Source organism: Polypterus senegalus, chromosome 11, assembly GCF_016835505.1.
Source record: "Polypterus senegalus isolate Bchr_013 chromosome 11, ASM1683550v1, whole genome shotgun sequence".
Lineage (NCBI taxonomy): Eukaryota > Metazoa > Chordata > Cladistia > Polypteriformes > Polypteridae > Polypterus > Polypterus senegalus.
This window is the reverse complement of record NC_053164.1, coordinates 71,557,335-71,581,826: the sequence shown is the minus strand read 5'-3', so window position 1 is coordinate 71,581,826 and position 24,492 is coordinate 71,557,335. Positions and strand designations below refer to the sequence as shown.

The 24,492-nt window shown below is 38.3% G+C and overlaps 1 protein-coding gene across 1 annotated transcript in view; it reads right to left on the bottom strand.

Annotated features, from left to right (window-relative positions):
- LOC120539784 (potassium channel subfamily K member 1-like) overlaps positions 1 to 23,501 on the bottom strand; it is a 67,921-nt gene extending 44,420 nt beyond the window's left edge. The window contains exon 1 of the mRNA XM_039770167.1: positions 22,955 to 23,501. Within this exon, the coding sequence (XP_039626101.1) occupies positions 22,955 to 23,291 (337 nt within the window). The 5' untranslated portion in view covers positions 23,292 to 23,501. The remainder of the gene's footprint in view (positions 1 to 22,954) is intronic.
- Between the last annotated feature and the right edge of the window lie 991 nt (positions 23,502 to 24,492).

Genomic DNA, 24,492 nt, shown 5'->3' with positions numbered 1-24,492 from the left:
ATAAGGTTTGGAAATAATACGTCTTGGGCAGCACGGTGGCACAGTGGTAGCGCTGCTGTCTTGCAGTTAGGAGATCTGGTTTCGCTTCCTGGGTCCTCCCTACGCGGAGTTTGCATGTTCTCCCCGTGTCTGCGTGCATCTCCTCCAGGTGCTCCGGTTTCCTCCCACAGTCCAAAGACATGCAGGTTAGGTGCATTGGCGATCCTAAATTGTCCCGTGTGTGTACACCCTGTGGTGGGCTGGCTCCCTGCCCGGGGTTTGTTTCCTGCCTTGCGCCCTGTGTTGAATAGGATTGGCTACAGCAGACCCCCATGACCCTGTAGTTAAGAAATAGCGGGTTGGATAATGGATGGATGGATAATATGTCTTCTTTAATTGTGAACTTAAAGTGAGAAAATCGTTAAGATTTATAAGAGCTGATAGAGCAGAAAATGTGTCTGTCAAAAGCATTCACACAAATGAGTGGTGAGAGTACCGTGTGCGTGGTTGAATATGGTTGAGAGGAGGGCGTGACTTGAAAAAGCTCATGGCCAAAGTCTCGTAGGACTTGAAAAAATCTTCCAAAAAGTCTTGTCTCATCACAGGATTGTTTTATTATAATAGAGAGACAAATTAAATGTATATATTTATTGTTTATGTGTCTGCTTTGGTACAATTATGATTTTGTTATCACCATTAGTGTAAGCAGCATGTTAGGCTCAAACATTAAGTTCAGATCTGTCATTTTAAATAATTTGTGACAACATATAGACTCACAACCATCTACTATAAACATTTCAACTCAATTTAAAATTGTAACTTTTCTTTAGTATTGCTCCAGGACGTTAGGATTTGGGGGGCTATTGAATAAATGCAAAAAACGATGTTAAGGTTAAATTTGTAGAGGTGGAAATGAATATAATCTCAAATCTATTGAATCATTGCAGAGCGGTTTGGACAGCACACAGGCTTGGGCAGATTTGTGGCAGATGGAATTTAATGTAAGTAAATACAAAGTATTACAAATAGAAAGTAAAAATGTGAGGTTTGAATACACAATGGGAAGACTGAATCTTGAAAATACACCATTTAAGATGCACCTAGGAGCTGTAGTGGACTTGTCAATGTCTACGTCCAGACAGTGCATTGAGGTCATTAAGAAGATTTTGTAGTACAATCGCAGTGTGAAATACAAGTGAAGGGCTGAATACTCTTTTACCATGAAATGTGTTCTGACATTCTAACATGTGATGTCATGAGGTGTGTTTTAAATTTGTGCCAATATAATTTAAGTATTTGTTTTTGTGCTTTTGCCTGCTACATTATGCTTGCTTTTCAAATACTGTAAATTGTATTCCTGTACATATTGGATTCAGTAATATGAAGTTTTTACTCAGAAAGGTTGGTTATTCCATGGGGGTGCATATACTGATTACCCAGTGAAATGAGGGGTGAAGCAAGTTCTTGTGAGTTTTTCTTAAAGATGCTCTTTAGGTTTCCTTTTTCAGTATAAGGGCTCTTTTGGAGTTTTACGCACATGCTGTTTCCTTGTTTATATGTTTTCTTATTGATGCCAAAATCCAGATAACTCAGGAGTTTTTGTTATATTACTGCATATGCCAGCTGGTCATGAAAACAAGAAAACATGGATTTTTACATAATCATGTAATGTGTAATTACTATAACCAGTATGACTGGTTTTCATTATTCTCCCTGAGTGACATGTCTGTTAGTTACACCAGGTAACAGCAAATGAGAAACATGATCAATGGCAAATTGCGCATTCCTTGCATATAAACTGTACTTTATAGGAAATCTGTTGAAAAGCAAAACATACTGTACAGTATGTGGTCAAAAGCACAGTACATGTTAGAAGTTTGACAGAAAAACCTCTAACATGACAAACTTCTACCTGTCTGCTACTAGCAACAGCAGTAGTACCAACAGTAAAATCACTAAGTACTGGATGTCGTATTAGAAAAATATTACAAATTATCACCACTGTATACATTTTAAATGTCTGTTAAAAATGTTTATACACATCATGATTTGGACTTTGGCAATGCCGCCTTAAAGCCTGGTTGAGCCAGCTAATGCATCATCCCAAAAGAACCAGCTCTAAGTTCTTCCCACCCAGGAGGAACACATTTCTGCTTGGCAAAGGTCAATCTTAGAATTGTATCCCACCCACACAGCTGATTCACAAAGTTTTTTTTCCTGGAGATACTGACTATATGTGCTTGATGGAAGATGGATGAATAATACTTATTTCTGTATGTGTCAGCCAGTATAAAGCACAAGAAGAGAAGTTAAAGGCGTATTGCATATCTTGTTCGCTTTATTTAGATATTAGTAGGTGACCAGTCAAACATGTCAGCTGGTAAAATGTACTTTTGTTCAATAAAATAAACTAGTGAAACATGCAGACCCGCTGTCTTAAAATAAAATACCACAAAAGCCTAGATAACAATAAAACTTTCTGCCACTGCCTAAAACTTTTTGAATTTCTACAACATAACATCAGCTCATGAGCTTTTGATTAAGACCAAGATCAAGGTACTAGTTTCATTTGTGAATAATTACGTGATACATGGATAGATATTAACGTTTCATATACAGTATGTAGAAAAATAAATGTAATACTTGAATTCAAAGCATATTTCATTTCGAGTAAGACACCTTGGACTAGTATATAAAAAAGACATCACATCATTCCAAAATAAAATATCTTTCAGCTGAATGAAATTAGTGTTTAGATAAAATAATTTTCAAAAATATATAATGAACTTATGTTGAAATCTCTTGTGATCAAAAATGTCTATGCTGTGTTTATAACTTTTAACATATTACTTTTAATATTTTGTTTTTTCTAGACATAAAACATATGCTAGCTAGGTTTTAAACTAGTTTTTTGAACATATAGTGGTTCTCCCAAGCCATACAACCCATCAACATACTGTTTATCCAACTGCCATTTTGCAAACCATATTACATCATTTTATGGCCCACCAACAGACTTGCAAAGAGTTTTTACCCAAAAAACTACTTCTATGTCATCCAAGATTCCATTACACACTAGATATCAGTCAGCATTAGTAATTCAGTTTTACTGACTGTCCATTAGAACATTAAAACATTAGGACACTCTAGACGAGAACAAGCCATTCAGCCCAACAAAGCTTGCCAGTCCTATCCACTTATTTCTCCCAAAAAGCATCGAGTCGAATTTTGAAAGTCCCTAAAGTCCATAACTCTGTTATTTGATCTATCTTATTAATATTGTATGTTTACATCTAATATTAATTTATTTTTAATCTTATATGTTTACATATTTATTACCATCTATTGCTTTTGATTATTTTCTTACTAGGTTTTCATTGCACCATTTACTATATTTAGCTGCATTCTTCTGCACCAATGGGACTAGCAACAAAATCTACATTGCAATGTAGAATATACTAGAAAGAAACTTAATGTATTTTTCAGACGTAAAATATTAGTGGTTAGCTCAAACCATCTAAAAGATGTTGAGCTATATCACATTCTGGTTTTAAATAAAAGGTAAAAAACCTGTTATTCTGATGATAATAATATACAACTTTTTTAAGTGTGTGTGTGCTCATGAGCTGGAAGTTGAGTCCTAATTAAAGACCTTTTTATAGAATCTCACCTCTTTTCATTTACTTTCTGAAACCACTTTTCCTGGTGGGGGTTTTGGTGGCAGCAGGCCAAGCAGGTTATTTTAGACTTCCCTGTCTGCAGCTACAGAGTTCAGCTTTTCCTGGGGAATTCCCTGACATTCATTCCCAAGCCAGACAAGAGGTGTAATCCCCCTGACATGTCCTGGATCTGCTGCATAGTTTCCACCATGAGGGATGTGGTTGGAGCAGCCCTAGGGGAGCCAGCTGAGACACATCCATATGACATGCCCAAACCACCTCAGCTGGTTCCTCTCTATCCAGAGCAGTGATTCTACTCTGAGGCTCTTCCAAATCACTGATTTTCTCACCCTGTAATGGAGTGTCAACCTATTCACACTGTGAAAAAAACTGATTTCTGCCACTTGTACTTAAAATCTCATTCTTTCAGTCTTTACCAGGAGCTCATTGACCCTAGGTGAGAGACACACACACCTTTGCATCTAAGAACCAGAAATACACCCCTCTGGGTAAAGTATGCAACTTAACTACTTTTAAATACCATGCTATTACTGTCTCCTTTCCAATTAACATGACCATTGTTGCAGTTTGTCAATCTCCAGGTTTGCTCAAGGTCTCCCTGATGAGCTGGAAGGACTGCTCTCTTCCCTCCCAGATGACAGCAGCCACCTTCTAATTCTCTGGGACCTGAACATGCACCTGGATAGCCCTCTTGATGCTGACTGTCTTGTTTTTCTTTCTTCCTTCAGTATCGCATAGCTCCACAACCCAAACACTCACAAAGCTGGCAACATTTTTCAGGATAGGGTGTCTGTTATTGGTAGTCAGTTCACACCCTTGCTGCACCCCATTATGCTTCCTTCCAAGCATCACCCAGCATTCTCCACATTCTCTCTGCTACCAGCCACTGATGTTCCCAACCACGTCACCAATCACCCAACTACCTGTCCATTTGACCTTATACCCAACATTTCCATCAGGTCATGTCCATCTCACTCATTCCTTCGATTACACAAATCATTAACACTTCACTCAACTCAGACACATTTCGTATGATCTTCAAACTTGCTCTGATAACCTCACTTCTAAAAAACCCAACACTTGATCCATCCCAATTTAACAATTACAGACCCATATCTCTCCTTTCCTTTCTTTCCAAAACACTTGAACATATTGTTTCTAACCAGGTCTCTTCCTACTTTGTACAAAATGCATTGCTTGCTACCAACCAGTCCGGCTTCAAGAGGAACCACTTGACTGAGACAGCTCTACTGACTGTGGTCGACCAGCTAATGCTTGCTAGAGCTACTAACATGTCATTGGCCCTGATCCTTCTGGATCTCTCCTCTGCCTTCAACATAGTCAACCATGACGTTCTTCTTGCCACCCTCTCTAACCTTGGGACTGCTCTCAAATGGTCTGAGTCCTATATATCGGCCAAATCCTACAGTGTGTCCTGACAAGCAGAGTTGTCAAAGACACACTAGATATGCACAGGTGTACCCCAAGGATCAGTGCTGGGTCCTCCACTTTTCTCTCTGTACACCAGGTCGCTGAGTTCCATCATCGAATCCCATGGTTTCTGTTATCAGTGCTATGCAGATGATACACAGCTCTACCTGTTGTTCCCTCTGGAGGACAATACGGTAGCAGTCTCTGTATAACTTACTGATATCTCAACCTGGATAAAGGACCACCAACTACAGCTCAACCTGGCAAAAAATGGGCTTCTTGTGATCCCGACCAGTTTGTTCAATTTCCCATCTCTGTACAACTTGCCTCACGGTCGCTTATGCCTGCCAAGTAGGTACACAAATCTATGGGAGGTGGAGGAGGATCTTCTGCTGACCACATTTCTACTATTTTTCGTACATGCAGGTTCACACTGTACAACTCACAAGATCAGACCTTATTTGACAGAGTATGCAGCACAACTTCTGGTCCAGGCTTTGGTCTGGTTGTGTCTGGACTACTCCAACTCACTTCTGGCATGACTGATGTACCATCAAGCAGCTGCAGATGGTCCAGAATGCAGAAGCCCAACTTGTATTTAGCCAGCCAAGACAAACATATGTCAGTCCTCTCTTCAGGTCATTAGATTGTCTCCCTGTCAATGGGTCAGCACCTGAGTATATGGAGATACTGGAGAGGTACTATGCTACTTCTCACTCACTCAGGTCTGCCAGGGAAGAGCATCTGATGATTCCACCCCTTCATGGTATCGTGTCTCAATACAGACTCTTTTCCTGTGTAGGTTCTAGTTGGTGGAATGAGCTAACCACCTCTACCCGTATTGCTGAATCCCTCTAAGTATTTAAGATTCAATTGAAAACCCATCTGTTCTGCAAGTATCTGTCTAATTGATAGGGGGAAAAAACATTGCTCTGTGTTATTTTAAGTTGCTGGTTAATTTGTTTTTAGACTAAGTTTAATTGCTTTATTGATTGTAATCCATTATTGTATATTTATTAGTTATTACATCTTTTTCACTTGTGGCAATCAACTTTTTGTTAGCTGTCCTACTACACTTTCTGAACAAACAGGCCATAGTGTACTGTTACTTGATTATGTTTAACTCTTTTGTAAGTTGCCAAGCATATAAATATAAATGTAAACAGAGTTCTTCACCGTAACAGACTTAGGTGATGAGACCTAGGTCACCTGGAGTTTTTTGCACCTGGTTGGTTCTTTCTTGGTGAACAGGTTAAGGCTGAAATGTCAGACAAAGAATGGCTAACAACAACCGTCATGATTATACAAAATACCAGGACAGGAGTCTGGACTGAGGGAGGCAGTCACTGGTGAGCGCCTGGAGATTGGGCAACTCTCATAACTCGGCCAGTCTCAGTCAGAAAAAACATTGCTGAGCCACCTTGTAGTTTCACTATTTGGAAGATGAAGGGTGAAGATCAAGTGTGATGCCAGGTTAGTTGCAGGAATACATGGGAAAGAACTGGACAAACTTTTTGAAATATTGACCCCTAAAAAATACAAAGTTATTTAATAATCACACATAATTGGTATAGTTAAAGTAAAAACTCTAAGGGCAAAGAAAACTTCAAAAGATTTTTACAATATTCACAATATTTTAAAAGTTCATTTTAAAAGTTTGATAATGCTGCCATTTGATTCAGACATATTTATTGTTTATTAAAACTGTATTCAAGATCACATCTTACCAAGACACATGCTTCTCCCCCCATTCGCTGGTCAAGAGTCCTGTTTTCAGTTCAAAATGTAATTTCTATGAGGCTTTAGGTTTCCCATTTTTGATGTGCACAAAAATTCTGGAAGCATATATGTAACAATATTTTAGCTAAAAAGTGTGTGTTTTGCATGTTTTGAGCATACAACTAGGTAACTGACATGTGGCTAATTTAACATTAGTAACTTGAGATTTTTTTTTTTCTTTTCTTCCAAGGACATTTTTCACATTGTTTGCTATTTTACAACAATGGTCACTATTGGCTTCTATTATATAATAAACATTTTCTCTCTGTTCAATATTAAAGATGAGGTTAAAAATTTTTCTCTGTAATTATTACAAAACACATGGGGCAAATAACATATAAAAATATTTTTTTGGGTGGAGTATTCCTATAATAACTACCTACTACCAATCACTTTTCTGCAAAAATTACCAATATATTTTAATAAGTCCAGATTGCTGCTGTCAATAAGTACAACACAGCCTGTGATCCCATACTCCCTGTATAATATTTATTAAGGTTTTTTCTAATGTTGTTATCTGTATTTGTAACACAGTCTAATCCCACTACACAAACATCTTCTAATGTTACTTTTATATTGTTCCAGAACTCCTTTATGCTGAACATGAAGGCACAGACTCTGCTTTGAGGCTCTTACTCACTTAGCCCCTCTTCTTATATCTATTTGTGAGGTTCCATCTGTCTTAATGTTCAAATGCACATTGATAGATAGATAGATAGATAGATAGATAGATAGATAGATAGATAGATAGATAGATAGATAGATAGATAGATAGATAGATAGATAGATAGATAGATAGATAGATAGATAGATACTTTATTAATCCCAAGGGGAAATTCACGTTGTGGTCTACGTAACCTATTAATTGGTATCTCTTTATTAATAAAAAATCATCAGTGGCTTCTGTTTGGCATAATAACAATGACACTACCCTATTGAATATCTGATATTGCTAAGCTGTGGAAGCTTTTTTTTATACTGCAATACCTACATTATTGATGTAGATGTGATACAGGACTTTAGTTCATTATTAAAAATGTTGTTATATGAGGTAAACTTAGGTTAGACGGGCCGTGCAGTCTCATTTTTCAAGTGCCCTTCAATGCATCACCCACCTCTCTTCCATGGCTCCTTCCATGTGGGTCCGCACAATCTCATCTGATCTGTCCACACTGCAAACCCATTCATGTCATCGTCCCTGCCTTACATTTTACTTACGTTCCCTAACTCCATAAGACAATGGAAGTGGCCCTGCACCTCCTATTTGCTTACAGGTACGTACTCACTATCTCCCCCCATCCCTTTCACACTATGTACTACCTCATTTCATGTCTGTGTGTTGACTCCAATGATTCTGTTCTGGGGCATTCTTTTCTTTATCTTCTACCCTCATTTATAATTAGCATTTTAGTTTCTAAAGATTTTGCTTTACAATTGTTTTGTGTTTTAATGACATATTGGGCAAATTATATTTATTTCTTCATTAACATATTAAAATAACTACATTACACATGAAATAACTAAACGCTTGTTTATAATTACTGCGTTTTAACATAGGCACAATATCAAGAATGCATGACAATTATTATATGTAGAGTAATTTCACAATGGCTATCACAACTCTCTAGTGGACTGACAATTGAACTTGTGGGTGCCTACTTTGATATAAAGGAGCATCATTCTCAGAGGATTTATTAAAACAGATATTATTGTAATATCATTTTGTTTTTACCATTTTTACCACAGTTCAATATTTGTAGTATTAATTTGGCTTTTAAAGAATATATATATATATATATATATATATATATATATATATATATATATATATATATTGTCAGGGATGCCAGGGGCGACGACCCGGCCAGGACACCTTGAGGGACCGGAAGAGGGCCTGCGCCCACCTTGGATCATGTGGGGGCCGCCACCCTGGTTGCTTTGGGGGCCAAGGGTTGAGGGCATGGAAGCCCAACCCTGTAGGGGCCCGTGGTCACCGCCAGGGGGTGCCCCAATGCCTTGGGAACCCTAGACCTCAGCACTTCCAACACACCAGGAAGTGTTGGGGGAAGAGAAGCAGGGACACCCGGAGTGCTTCCGGGAGAACAGCAAGCACTTCCGTCACACAAGGGCATGTCGGTGAAGATAAAAGGGGCCGCCTCCTTTCATTCGAGGCTGGAGACGGGTGGAAGAAGGACAAGGTCAGGAACAAGAGAGAGTAGGAGGCGGCCCAAAGAAATGGCAGTGTGGTTTGGCCTGGACTTTGGGGTTTGTGTGGCACTTGATTAACTTATACATAGTATAAATAAACGTGTGATGGTGCATAATAACATGTCTGCCTGTCTGTGCCCAGGTTCCGTTCACAATATATATATATATAAATGCTAATTTCTGTCCATTATGTTATAATTCTCAAACTACAGGGGTAGAACCTTGATTTTGGTCTTTATTGAAAGCATATGACCTGATATGCGCTGGTTAATCAACAAATTTAGGTAGAACCAACCTCATCAAAGTGAGGTGAGTTTTCATGTTTGTTATGGCAAACTGATTGAGAAGCTAATGTGGCAGAAAGAAAAAGAAGAGCAGTGATTTCTGTTGAGCATGAAGCAAACTGCAGAAGACGATTACATGATAGGAAGAAGAAGAATAATGATGACTGCAGCATAAGAGAAATGCATATCTAAAAATTTCAAAAGATGTAACAAAAAGACCCCAAGGGAAGCTATAACACAGAATCATGACAGGCATATCTGATACAATATTGTAATCTTACTGGATATTTAAAACACCTTGTGATCGTGCAGGGAGTAAATGGTCTTTTGTAAATTGATTCAAGATGGGTTGATGCATACATTTACCAAAATATGCATTCAGTCCAGCAGTCAAACAAGGGTCCAAGTACTATAAAGTCACCCACTACTGAGAGTGATGTGGTGTTACCTGTTAAAAAGATGCTTTTTTTGCAGTTTCCTTAATATTTTGTGGGTAAGGAAATCTTAAGTATCACTTCCATAGAAGAAGCCTTCCCTGTTCATTTTCTTCATTCTTTATAGTACACCCTAATGTTGCAAGTCTGTTAGGATGAGGGACAGATTTCAACATCTGACTTCTAAGGCTGTGGCCCTTGAGTTCCAGAGTACTGTAAAGTTGGAGCTTCATATAAGCATACCTTGGATCAAACTCAGTTTGGGGCAATAAGAACAAACTAAGTCATAATTATACTTTGTGTCAATGTCTTAATAGGTTACACCATGAAGCAAATGGGTAAGAACAAAAAGTAGCCTTAAAGGTGATAGCTCTGCCATCCATTCTGCATCATGGTTTATGCGGGGTCTAGACAATGTGACAACACTGAATAATGTATACATTTTTACGTTAGTGAATTCGCTTTCATAGGACTGTAGCATGTGCCATGTTGTGCACCAAAGAGGAAGTAAAAGGGGGCTAGCCCACTTACATTTCAACCCTCTCTGTCTCTATAGATAGAGTAGCTTCGGTTGCTGCCCCTGCTCTCTTTTTCATGGGCAGGGTTCGAATTTTGCTTTGATTTGTTAAATTTGACTTGACTGTATGGAATGTTACTTTTCCTAAATAAAATCAATAAAATTATATTAAAAAAAATAAGCACTCTCAAGGTTTAAGGAAATTGCAAATCTCAAGTATGCAGCTATTTGTGCTTCCCAAATCCAGTTATACAGGTATGATTCACCAGAGTGCTGCACAAATGTAATTATTGTTTTCTTACTTGACGCCCAGGGGGGCTTGCTGAAGTGAACTCTTGCTGCTCATCAATAATAATTACTGGGATTTTGTGGTGTCTCATTGCACAGAGGTGGCTTTCAAATTCTGGGAGCTTTGTGATTTGCTCTATGGTATTGAAAAACGTATTTAGGGCAAAGATGGAAACATGCATGAGTCAGAGGTGACTGCAGAGAAACAGAATTATGAAGAAAGAGGTATGCCATGTGGGAAATTCCCTTACTACTGTTTTATTATTAAAACCACTGTGAGATTTTTACTTATTCTTTATATCTGAATCGATATTTCAATAACTAAGTCTCACAGGGCTTGCAGGAAAGCCTACTTCCTCAGCCTGGTACAGTGCATGACAAAGAAAAATGCGCAGTCCACCTTGTTGAACATCAATCAGTACTGCTGGTGACTCACTAGTGCAGATTAAAGGATTTACCACAATCATGCAGGAATGTTTAACAATGCAATTGTTTTATTTTCACTGTGCTTAAGAATGTCTGAAATGGTGAATCATTTAAAATCAGAGCTCCTTGAGAAAGTACTAAGATCTTTAAAATGTCTGAGAATATTTCTTTATAAAAAGTGACACATTGACCTTTTTGTTCAGTTAATACTTTTTACTAAAATACTGAACATTTTCTCAAGAGCAAAATTTTAGATTTTAGCAAAATGATTGGATGTCAAGGTTTCAAACTTTGATATATTTATTATTAAATTATTGTTCCTTGCAGTTTTTCATTTGAATTTTAATTATTTATCATTAGTTTTCTTATTTTAATTAATTAGATTTGTGTTTCTCTTAGTTTTCATGGTTCTGTCTGAATATGTCCCTTTTTTATAATAATAATAATAATTGATTAGTTATATATCGCTGTTCTCACTACTCAAAGTACTTTATATAAACAGAGGGAAGCCATTTCAATCACCTCCAATGTGTAGTACCCACCTGGATGATGCTGTGCCAGCTAACTTACATTGGTATGCTCACCATACATCAGCGTTGCTCAACCTTTAAGGATTTGCGACCTGAGTTTTCATAACAGTTTTAATTGCACCCCCTAACATTTTTTTGAAACCCTAATAAAATGTGTTCCTATATTTTTTGCTGCCGATACACCACTACAAGTTTTATTATACCTACATAGCTTTTATCGACATTTATCTAACTCTATATTTATTTTTCTAGTATCAGAATGTAGTTTAAGTTCTTTTGTATTGGTTCCAATAGATGTATTTTTCATATTTTCGATTCTTGTTTTCTTTTTTTTTACATCTTCATGCCCACTTTTTTGTTACTTCGCGCCCCCCACAGGTTGAGAACCGCTGCCCTACATTAACTACTGGGTGTTGAAAGGATGAGAGAGATCAGAGACAGGGGATGATTGGGGGCCAGAATGATCAAATCATGGTGGATAATTTAGCCAGGATATCAGGATAAACCCTACTGTTTTGACCTCACAGAGTCCGCACCTCAGTTTTATGTCTCACCTGAAAGATGGTACCATATTTACAGCACAGTGTCCCTGTCACTTTACTGGGGCATTGGGATCCACACACAGACCACAGGGTAAGCACCCTCTGCTGGCCTCACCAACACCTCTTCCAGGACCAACTCAAACTTTTCTTAGATGTTTTCACATCCAAGTACTCGCCGGGCCGATGTATTTATGTTTTGTTTACAATATTTCATTATTCTGTAGTTTAGTTTCAATGGGTGGTCATGTGCTGTCCTTGTGCTTTATGGGTAGTTGTCTAAGAGGTGGGACCACCCCCAGCCCTATAAAGGCTGAGGAGATCTACTAATGAAATGTAATTCATTTGACACTTCTTGGTGTTGGTGAGTTCATCTGTGTTTTGTGTAATATTTTGGTTATTATGGAATTACTGGATTTATTTACTGCTCTGTGTTTGACCCCTATTAATGGATCTGTTTTGGGACTTTGTACGTTATTGGATTGCTGTCGGTTACATACATTTTTTCCTTTTGTGCACTTCGGAGCCTTTTCAAAATAAACCTTTTTATTTGTAATAGAGATTATTTTTTTTCCATTTCTGTATCGTACAGCCAGATGCTTACAGTTAACCTCTCTCTGTCAGGGCACTTGCTAAAGTACTTTTAGACCTGTTTCCCATTTCGAGGGCCTGCTCCCCTTGAAGCCAGCATGTCTTCCCTGGGAAATGACCAAACAAAGTGTGCCTCTGCTGGGTGCACCGGTGAGAATCCTGGCTTTCTCCCCAGCCAGCATGGATGGTCTTTGTGGATTTGAAGGAGGGGTACTCCTTTGCATCATAACAGATGTTTCATATTTTATATTACTTGGGCCCGGTGGCAGTTGGGTTACAGCCCCATTTATTCAGGTGTCCTGTCCTATTTGGGCCTCTGATAAACCCCAGTCTAGTCACTAGGGCATTGATGTTCCTTTTTCTTGCCTCCCTCTCTACTTTTGGTTTCTTTAAGTTGAGGTCATACTTGTTGGTAATTCATTGTTTGTAAATTCATTGTTTAAGGATTTATCTCTTTTTTGTGAGTATTTTTTAATCCATTGCTCTGTTAACAGACTTTGTTTTCAAAAATTCCATTTTAGAGTAATCACTTTTTAGCTAAAGCTGTGTGTTTAAATATTTGTGTATTTAGCTCTTTGCTTACTAAGTCTTTAATTTTTTTTTCAGAATTTTTGTTTTTGTTGCAATAAAAGTAAAAGTATTTTTATTAGATTAGTTGCAGGTTTTGGTTTTAGGGTTTACATTACATAACATCTCCACATTATTAGTAGCAATGAGTGAAACAGACAAGTTTTGATTTACATACTTTTGCAAAATTAACAAAAAAATTCTAAAAATATATAAAGTATATATTGCAAATAGGTTTTTAAGGATTCTATTTTTTTGGGGTGGAAAACAAAAATGATTGGGGGCTGCACAGTGGCGCAGTTGTTGCGCTGCTGCCTCACAGTTAGGAGACCCGGGTTCGCTTCCCAGGTCCTCCCTGCGTGGAGTTTGCATGTTCTCCCCGTGTCTGCGTGGGTTTCCTCCGGGTGCTCCGGTTTCCTCCCACAGTCCAAAGACATGCAGGTTAGGTGCATTGGTGATCCTAAATTGTCCCTAGTGTGTGTGTGTGTGTGTGTGCCCTGCAGTGGGCTCGCGCCCTCCCCGGGGATTTGTTCCTGCCTTGCGCCCTGTGTTGGCTGGGATTGGCTCGGGCAGACCCCCGTGACCCTGTGTTAGGATATAGCAGGTTGGAAAATGACTGACTGACTGACAAAAATAATTGCTTTCTTAAGCACATTTATACCTCTGTGTTCTTTTGTGCAGCCATATAACACGTCTAATTTTTAGCATTCTGGTAAAATCAATTCTATTTATGCAAGTGCAGTGTGTTTTCCAGAAGAAGACACACCAAAAAACATCCTCAGGGACATTACTATGCTTTCTTCACAGAAAAATCTCACCATACAGATAGCCTTCTTGCCTCACTCTTACCTAGCAAACTACCATATTGGCACACTTCTAATGACTCTTTGTTTCACTAGAGTTCTTTATTTAAATATTAAATGACAAGCAGACACATGTGGAAATAATGCATCCAGTCAACAACAAAATACATTGCCAAATGAGTAATTGGTGTTAATTTAAGGGTGGTTACAAATTCCAGACCTCTGAATCAAACTGCACCAGTTTAGCGAGCTCAGCTAAAAGGAATTCTTCCTGTTCAAGTGAGTTTGCGGGCTTCTGGTTTCTAACTGCAACTGCAATCTCACTCATCTTTGCTACATTCTGCAAAGCCATGGTTTATAAGGTGCCCATCATGCTGGTCATGGATTCAACATCAATGTGATTAAACCCTTACTGCCTGCTTGTCACTCATCTATCAATCCGTTCTTTCACATACTTTTTAGTGTTACATTAATCCTTTCTGCTCCTTGTTCACACTTCTAACTAACTTCTGCTACCATTTTATCTTTATTTAACTCCTGTGCCGTATATCTCTAGGTATATTCCCTAAGCCCTAACAGAAGAACATACCGTACTCAGTTTTACCACCAGCTTCCACATAATTCTGAATGAGGCCGTCAGTCATTTCAGGATAAAATGGAGAACTTACCTAAATATTCTGCACTCTCCAAATAGAAGCAGAATCTTCATTTAATGTTCCAATATTTTATGTTTTTTGGATGATGTTATTGACATTAAAATAGTTCTTGTCTGAGTTTTTTAAGCTACGTTCACACTGCAGGTAAATGTGACCCTGTTCTGATCATTGGCTCATATCTGAAGTTTTCTTTATTTATTTGACTGTTCAAATTCATTTTGAAAGTGGTTCAAATATGAAATGAGTGTGTACACAAATCTTGAAAGCACCTCGCATGCACAAAATGAATAAAAACCATTTTATCATACAGATGCTGCCTAATGGACAGATGCTGGTTACTGCACTGCTTCATATCATTTCAGTGCAGGATGCTACGAATTTGTCAGCTCATGACAGCAAGGACGAGACATTGAAAGAAAATTGTCGCTGTTGCTTTGAGCACATTTATCACTGCCGTATCTGTAAGTAGAGGCCTATGGATTTGACATCAGTGGCAGCACTGGCTTGGCTATTTGGGGACACGTTTCCTTTTTAATGTTGAGTCACTCTAATTTAGCCTTGGTGCTTGAGTTCTCCGATGGTGACGGTTTTACCATGCCATGAGGACACTTCTCTACATTTAGGTCAGAAGTGAAGGACAAATGGTTTGAGCCAAATACAGCCTGAAGCGCAAGAACAATCTGTTTACGTCAGCTAGGAGCAGATGAAGGGGAGAAAATTATTTTCAGAAAGATAGAAACCGAAATCTGAAGGATAAAGCTAAACTGGAGTAGGTCAATTTCAAGTAACTGCCAACATTTAACGGGTTTTGATTATAAAATGCATCACGTTGAGCATGTTCACCATTGCCAACTGCACTTAATCTAGCTGAGGGTTTACGAAGCATTATTTAGCACATGAAACAATCCTGGATCTGGCATCAATCCATTGCAGTGCACATTCACTTGCCCTCCTGCATCAGAGTCCATTTAGAGATGCTAATTAATGTTACATGTAAGTCTTTGGAAAGTGGGAGGAAAGCTACAGAAAAACTCAAAGAAAAACAGAAACCTAAAAAGAATGTGCAAACTAATACATACAGTGAAAGATTCAAAACCATGGCCCTAGAACTGTGTGACAACAGCACTAACTATTAGAACACCATGCCACCCTTGAGTAAAGTATCTGGAAAAACACCACCATATTATGGTTAAAAACTTTAAAAACCAATACACACAGCAATATAAATCCAAACATACTTGATGTGGTTTAGAATATCGGGGACCATGTCCCAGAAGCAGCGTGTGCAAAGCAGAAAACAGCCACTCACACATACACACACAACAGTCAGTAATGTTGTCTTTACTTTAAAGTTTTCATTAACATCCATAACCGTGAAAAAGGAGATTCACACAAAGTAATTCCCTTGTAAATTTAAAATGTCATTTTAAATGTCACTCTCAGGGTACAGACCTGTCATACTTTAAGAATGTCCTCTGTACAGAATACCAAGAATGCACCTAGCTCTTCGCAGACACTCTTGCTATACATACCAAATGCTACTTCTTGATAAAAGAACACCTTTCCCAAAAACAGATGCAATCTCATACCTCACAGGCTTTTTCAAAATATATGCGGTCAAACTTGTATAACTGGTTTAAAAAAATGTTTTATGTAGTTTTTAAAATGTTTTGTTGTTTTGCAATGCATTACTTTTTTGTACAGCATCTCATTAAGATATTCATTTTGAAAGGTGCTATATAAAATAAAAGCATTTTTTCAGTTGCTCTTAGTTTAACAGCCAACAAATTCTGATGAATTTATACTGTATTTTATGGTCATCATAGCCTGTGATGAGTGGAAGGCATTTGACAGCCCCATTTATAATGTCACTCCATCCATTAATGCATTTGCTCATTCTTATAAAATATGCTTATTCAAATACAGACACAGAGACAGCAGGAGCATATCTCAGCTGTATTATGTACTGTACTGTATTAAAGCTTTTTGAGTAGTGTGTTATTCTGTGGCAGGCTTGTACACCAGGGCTGAAAACGACTTCTTGAACACTCTCTCCGCAATAAGAATAACTACGAGATGAGACCTCTAAAGCAGAAATGCCATCTTCTGAACTGCAGATGTCACTGCTTTTAAGTGTAGTGGATGGGATGGATTGGAGAAGTGTTGACTCGCACTGCACAACAACAGTTTATCTAAAGTCACTTCTAAAAATTGTTTTTCAATCTTAGTATCATTTATTGTCATGCATTAAAAAAAAAAAAACACATAACCAAGAATACACTTTAATAAAAGAACAAGTATCTTAATGTGTATCTGTGTGTCTGTCAGGTTGGTGTGACTGTGTTAAATGTCATTTGGTATGGGATTCGTAAGAGTGGTGCTAATGTTTATGATGTGCTATCTGGTGGAATGAAAAATAAATGCATTTTATTACTGTATCTTTTAAAAATGCATTTCAATAGATGGTGCGCTGCAAACATAAATACTGAATACTTACAGCATCGAGAACAGAAATCAGCTTATCCACCTTTATAAAAGGTCAAGTGTCTTTGTATGCGTCTGTGTTTCTATGTGCCTGCCTGGTCGTTATGTCTCTGTTGTAGCCATTTAGTATGGAATTTGTAAAAGAAGTGCTAATGTTTGTGATGCATCATCTGTTGGAATGAAAAAATCAATGCATTTTTTCACACATAAAAAACAAAATACATTCCAGTAGACAGTGCACTACAAACATGAAAACTGAATATACTGAGGTCTACAGTGATCACTTAGATTTTAACCCATTTTAGATGGGTAGCACAGATAATACTTTATAGTGTAACAGTCACACGGTTCCATATTTGAGTGGTAATAGCTGAGTATATCCAATTTTCTTAAATAGCTGAGTATATCCTATTATCGTGTTTTTGTAATATTGCATCAGGGTTGACATCTTAGATACAATCACGCATTATTTTTCTATAGCTTCAATAGTGGAGCATTAATCTCCTAAAAACTAGATCAGAAATGTTGATAAGTAGTTTACTTTACCTATTACTTTTCCATCGGCTCCTTTTTTTCTCTTTTTTGTGCCTATAGCTCCTTAACAGTGGTGCTGTTAACTCAATCTGCTTTAAGGAGATATCTAACATATGTCTAATATTATTGAGCTTGAGGTGTCAATGCAATGGTAATCTTCTTGAGGCTGAATTAGACACATCATTCACAGGATCATTATATCCTAGTGCAACGTTTTCTGCACTATTATTTAATTATTCAGCAAACCAAAATGTCATGTTTACTTAACTTTAATAACCAAGACTTTTATGCAATTTATTCAGAATTCCGTAGCCAGACACTTAACTAGAATAAAAAAAGAACACTACCCTCAGAAATGTCTTCCAACTTTTTTCTAAACCAATGTCTACAATTATCTGTTATTTAAACTCAGTACTTTTTGGATAAATGCCTCAGTCTATGTTCAAACTTTTCTCTGTCATGTTTAAATGTATTTTGCCAATGACTTGAAAATCTACTTTTATGTCATTTTCATGTGTGCTGTAGCCTATGCTCTATTGTTACATTTATGACCTTTGCAATGTACAATCTGATTCCCTTTGCACAGCTTTTTAAAAATTCAGCACATTCTTACATTCCGCTAACTAAATTTTGCCATTTGTTTTGTGTATTTCATGTTTCTGCTCACCCAGCTAAATTCCAGCACTCTCTTGTTATTTTCTTCAGACCCACACCATTAACTCCATCTAAGAATAAGGGCTTTATTAGCCCTGCTCTCACCTCACTGGTTAAGGTGTGTTTTCTTCATTGTGTTTCAATCACTTAATACTAGGGCAAGGATGTAAATTTGACCTGGGAGGAGAAGGCCTGACTCAGGTAGATGACCTCTTTTAGCCTGATCTTTTAAATAGAGAGCAGAGTCTATTTATCTTGTACCATATAATCTTGTGTCCATGTTTCTGCTTTAAAAATGCTTTTAAATTTCATCAGCTTTTTAGTCCCACAACAGCTATACCACTCACACAAGTATATATCACAGATATGTTCCTGATTGATTTCTTAAATTCAATACTAACTTTAGATGATGCAGCATTCTGCTATATCTCTATCATCTGGAGTAATCCGCCACACTACTCACAAGCAGGGAATTCTGTGCACAACTCCAGTTGCACATTGCATGTCTGGTGGCAACATTAAAGACCATGCAGCCAGGTTTTTGCTGGTCAGCACAAGGCAAGCAAACAACTGAAAAAACAACTTTTCTACATGCATACCAGTTCTTTATATACCACCATTCTTCACTTCTTTGAAACAGGATCATCAAATTGTTGGCTTCATTTCCACAAACTGTAGGCTTCTTTGGTGGCATTTTCAAATTTAGCACGGTACTCCTCAGCAGCAGATGAAAATCAAGATTTGGGTATGTAATGTCTTGTGAACAGTGTATAAAATAATTATGTGACTACCTTTTTTTACCTTTTTACACCAGTGTCAGAGCTTGGTCCGCATTGCCGGCAGTAAGTCGAGCCCGTTTCCAGTGAGAGTTGGACTCGCCAGGGCTGCCCTTTGTCACCGATTCTGTTCATAACTTTTATGGATAGAATTTCTAGGCACAGCCAGGGTGTTGAAGGGGTCCGGTTTGGTGGACTCAGGATTGGGTCACTGCTTTTTGCAGATGATGTTGTCCTGTTTGCTTCATCAGGCCGTGATCTTCAGCTCTCTCTGGATCGGTTCGCAGCTGAATGTGAAGCGGCTGGGATGAGAATCAGCACCTCCAAATCCGAGAGCATGGTCCTCAGCCGGAAAAGGGTGGAGTGCCCTCTCAGGGTTGGGGGAGAGATCCTGCCCCAAGTGGAGGAGTTCAAGTATCTTGGGGTCTTGTTCACGAGTGAGGGAAGAATGGAGCGTGAGATCGACAGGCGGATCGGTTCAGCATCCGCAGTGATGCGGGCTCTGCATCGGTCTGTCGTGGTGAAAAAGGAGCTGAGCCGTAAGGCAAAGCTCTCAATTTACCAGTCGATCTACGCTCCTACCCTCACCTATGGTCATGAGCTATGGGTAGTGACCGAAAGAACGAGATCGCGAATACAAGCGGCTGAAATGAGTTTCCTCCGCAGGGTGTCTGGGCTTTCCCTTAAAGATAGGGTGAGAAGCTCAGTCATCCGGGAAGGGCTCAGAGTAGAGCCGCTGCTCCTCTGCATCGAGAGGAGTCAGATGAGGTGGCTCGGGCATCTGATCAGGATGCCTCCTGGACGCCTCCCTGGTGAGGTGTTATGGGCACATCTAACTAGGATGAGGCCCTGGGGAAGACCCAGGACACGCTGGAGGGACTATGTCTCCCGGCTGGCCTGGGAACGCCTTGGGATTCTCCCGGAAGAGCTGGAAGAAGTGGCCGGGAAGAGGGAAGTCTGGGCCTCTCTGCTTAAGCTGCTGCCCCCGCGACACGACCCTCGGATAAGCGGAAGAGGATGGATGGATGGATGGATGGATGGATGGACTACCTTTAAGACAGAAGATGGTACTGGACTGTTCATACCTCTTCACTGGCATGTGCCCCATGGTCTTGACTGGGAAAAGTTTAAATGGTGAAGTGCCAATATGTGATTGAAATAAAAACCACAACAACAATAACAGGCAGTCCTTATTTTAGTAAAGTTGACAACCTTCAGGCCCCATAAGCATACGCTCACCCGAGAATACAGAGAACACTGCAGGGCTAGTTGGTGCAGCCTTTCAGGTCTGTAGCACCAGGCAAAACAACAATTTCATTTACTATAAGAAGCCATATGTTCCCAGATATTTAATTGCATTGAGCAAATGATAGACAACTACGAAAAGTTACTTAAGAAAAACAAAGATTAGGGCTATTATAAAAATATTTTAACATTAAGTTAAATTATTGAAGGAAGCGTAATGCTTATTTTGCACAACAGCTGGTGAGGCTGTGCCACACAGGCCCTTAATGTTGAAAATGCATTGATCTTGTCACAGAAAATAAATAAATTAAATATAAAACTACCATCAATTGCTGTATGAAAAAATGACTGGATGTGTCTTCTAAAAATTATTAAAAAATCTTTGCTGCTTTTTTGAACTGCAAAAAAAAAACAGCATATTTTTGACTCTATAAACACAAAGACGAAACTGGGCATCAAATTAGGCAAGAAATTTGACTAATGGTAGAAACTGCCCATCTGATTAAAACATTGGCTAGTAAGAAAGCCAGCACCACAATAAGATTAAGAATTGCTTGTATTCAGTTTCAATAATAATACAGTATGTTGTTAGTAATGTTACATTTACTAGAAAATACCTATATACTTAAATAAATGAATGATATCAAAGGTTTATGATAACAGTAGATTTCTTGGCATTGCAGCGTGGAAGCCAAACAAGGAGTGGTGACTCTGTGGCTAAAGATCTGGGCTGGTAGCACGAAGGTTGTTGGTTTGAATCCCGAAAGTGACAGAAAGAATTTTACTCCATTTTGCATTTGAGCAAGGCCCAACCTGAATAGCTGACCCCTGTGCTCTGATCCCAAAAAAACTCTCTAGAGAGTAAGTTTGGGTATGCAAAAAGTGACAAATGCCTTCTCATCTGATGGAATGTATGAAACAATAAAACCTATGTTGTTTATATGTAGAATTTTACCTACAATAAATAATGGGATAAATAAACTTTTTTCAAAATAATTGCAATGCTAACCAAATAAAGTACTTTGACTCATTTTTGGTTAATATGAATGGTGGCCAAAACTGTAATTTGATATATCATCTGGATCTGTCACTCTGATTAACGCAGATTGGAAGTTATTTGGTTGGTACAATGGAAGTGCTGCTGCCACACAATGTGGGTGTTCCCCGCATGGAGCTGCATGTTCAACCTTTGTCTGTGTGGGCTTCCTCTGGGAGCTCTGGTTTCCTCCCACAGTCACAAGACATGCAGGTTAGGTAGATCAGTCATGCTAAGTTGGTTCTGTGTGTGTGTGTGTTTACCCAGCAATTGTCTGGTGCACCTTCCAGGGTGCTTACTAGAATATTCTCTAGCTTCTCTGCAACCTTGCTTTAGATAAGACTTATAAAACAGATGGATAAAAGATATTTTAAACATCTCTTTGTCAAATCACAATCAGAATCTGTAAATGTATTATTTCCTCACTTATGGTTTCCACATACTCTTTGTATAGAAGAATTAATCAATCTTGAAGCAATCAAGAAAAGACTTGAGCATCCTCAAGAGACGCCAATACGTGCACTAAATGGAAGACTGCACATGGTTCCTACCTTGCACCCATAAGGTAGAACATGAATGAACATATGGGCAAATAAATGTATTAATACTCAGTGTTCCCCTCACCAAACACTATTCTTCTATCAGAGAACTCACTTCAAAATTATTATTATAAAGTTCTGGCCCATTAATAACGCCCATCTACTAAGTACATCCATTTATCCATTTCTTGAGCCTGTTTAGTCCTAGTCAGGGTTGCAGTAGCCACAGCCTATCCTGGTAGCTTCAGGTGCAGAGCAGGAACCAACTGTGGGAATGATGCCAGTATATATTATGCATAGACATTACATTATAGATACATGTACTGTAAAGGTAATGTACAGAGGACACATTAAAGAAATATTTAAAGAATATATAATAATAAACAAAGATTTCATTTTTATATTTAAAATAATCAGTATTGAATTTTCTTGAACTATCTGGACATTTACTTTATGAGCAATAGACAATTCTTTGCAGCAGGATCGCGTTTTATTTTGACGCCACTGGAAATATGCATGGTAACACAATGCTGTATATTAAACAGATGGCTAACATTATACTTAAAGTGAGAACTGAACAGACATATCTGATATATTTTTCGGTCTATTGGGCCAGTTAATCAAACCAGACGGTTATTTTAGAATGTGGAAGAAAATCACACAGACGATCGTATATTCAACCTCAATATAAACATTAGTACGAGTGGAAGGGATTAGAACACAGCACACATCATTCATCAGGCGGCAGCGCTATTCTCAGCGCCACCAACGTCTTCCCACATTATTTGCACTAAGTACAAAATAATTACTGAAACAAATACAATATATGTATTATTGTATAATATGTAGCCTATGTGCTTTCATCCAGAAAATAGGAAAATGCATTTGCAGGCGATCTTTCGATTGAAGTCAACTTAGTAAAAGTTCATATAAAAAGTGAATAAAGCCCAAGGTTCAGTGAAAGAGCATCTTACCGGTAGTTGTGAGAAACGCGGTGAGGAAAAACAGAGATGACGTGAAATCGTAATTGTTCCTATCGTCTTCGTTGATCAAAACGGGGATTCCAAACTTCTGAGCACGAAGCACCTGCTCGGTGAAGGTTTCAAGCTGCTCGTCTGACACGCAGGTGTGCGCCTGCAGGAAGCGGCTTCGCAGGATGCGCAAGGAGCTCCGCAACTGCGTTTCCTTCGGTTCTTCCAGAACCATGAGGACCGAACCTCCGAAAATGATGAAGAGGATGTAGCTGCTTATAAGAATCGAAAATGCCCAAGTCCTGCAGTTGCAGAGCACTGAGTAGAGTTTAGCAAACATTGGCGCTCGGCATAAAGGGGTGATGATAATAACTAAAAGTTAAATTACTTTTTTTTAATTAGTCTACAAATTACGGCTTCGTCCTTCTTTGACATTTGAAGCATTTTGTTTGTATACAATAAACAAACATAATCCTACTTTTGGAAATAAGCTGGATGCTCAAAAATGAACTTTAGCATACACTAATGATCATATCTTCTTCAGCATGGAGTTTAAGACATGAATTGCATTGCAATGCGCTAAATTTTTTGCAGGGAGGCTCCTGACACGCCCGCCGCGATACAGGTAGGCAGGGCTGCAGTTTGAATAGTCGGGCTTAAGCAAGTGCATTTTTTTTCCAAATGTTTTCCATTTTTCTTATATAAACCACAAATAAAGAACGGCTAGTTATTGTGAAGACACGAAGACGTGCTTTTCTATAGTGTTACCCAAAATGTCAATACCGCATTTTCTTCAACATCTACAAGTTTATTATATGTATTTCATATTCGCTGTCGAGAGACCAACACAGTACTGGCATCAGGAGCCTTTTATTATTGGTGTGCTCATTGGTTTGTCAATATCAGATTCAGCTCAACAGTTTCTTATGGTTTCCCTCTAGGCACTTTGGGCTCCAAAATTTTTTAAAGCTATTGACACATAACAAAGTAAACAGATAGTACATTGCATGATGATTAATTTAATTATCTTGTCTTACAATATGTCTATCTGCTCCATAAATAAACATTATGAGAACTAATAGGCACATCATGAAGACTATAAACAATGGATTTTCTGATTCATTTACAGCAATTACAAGTGCAAATATGCATCTGAAAAATATAGGAGAGTTGTGCCAACATTACATGGTTCTGCAGAACAAAAACGATATGATAATATGAACATTACCTTTGTTTTTTACTCAGAGGTTCTTCTATCAGTGAGGATTCCAGAACAAACTTTGACAGTATGAGGGTTTCAAAGATCATCTAGTGTGAAGTCATACAGAAGCACTGTAACCTTGAAAGAGCATTTGTCAACATTTTTCCTTTAAGGTTAAACAATCATTTTACTGTGTAAGCAAATGATTGATGAGGAATCCAGCAACTTCTAAATGAAGTGCAGAGGGAGGGCTGTCCTGGAATCTGTTAGGGGAAGAGAACAAGTTACTTCTTATTTTATCTTTTTCACCTCAACAAGTTTAAGTGCCAACATAATAATC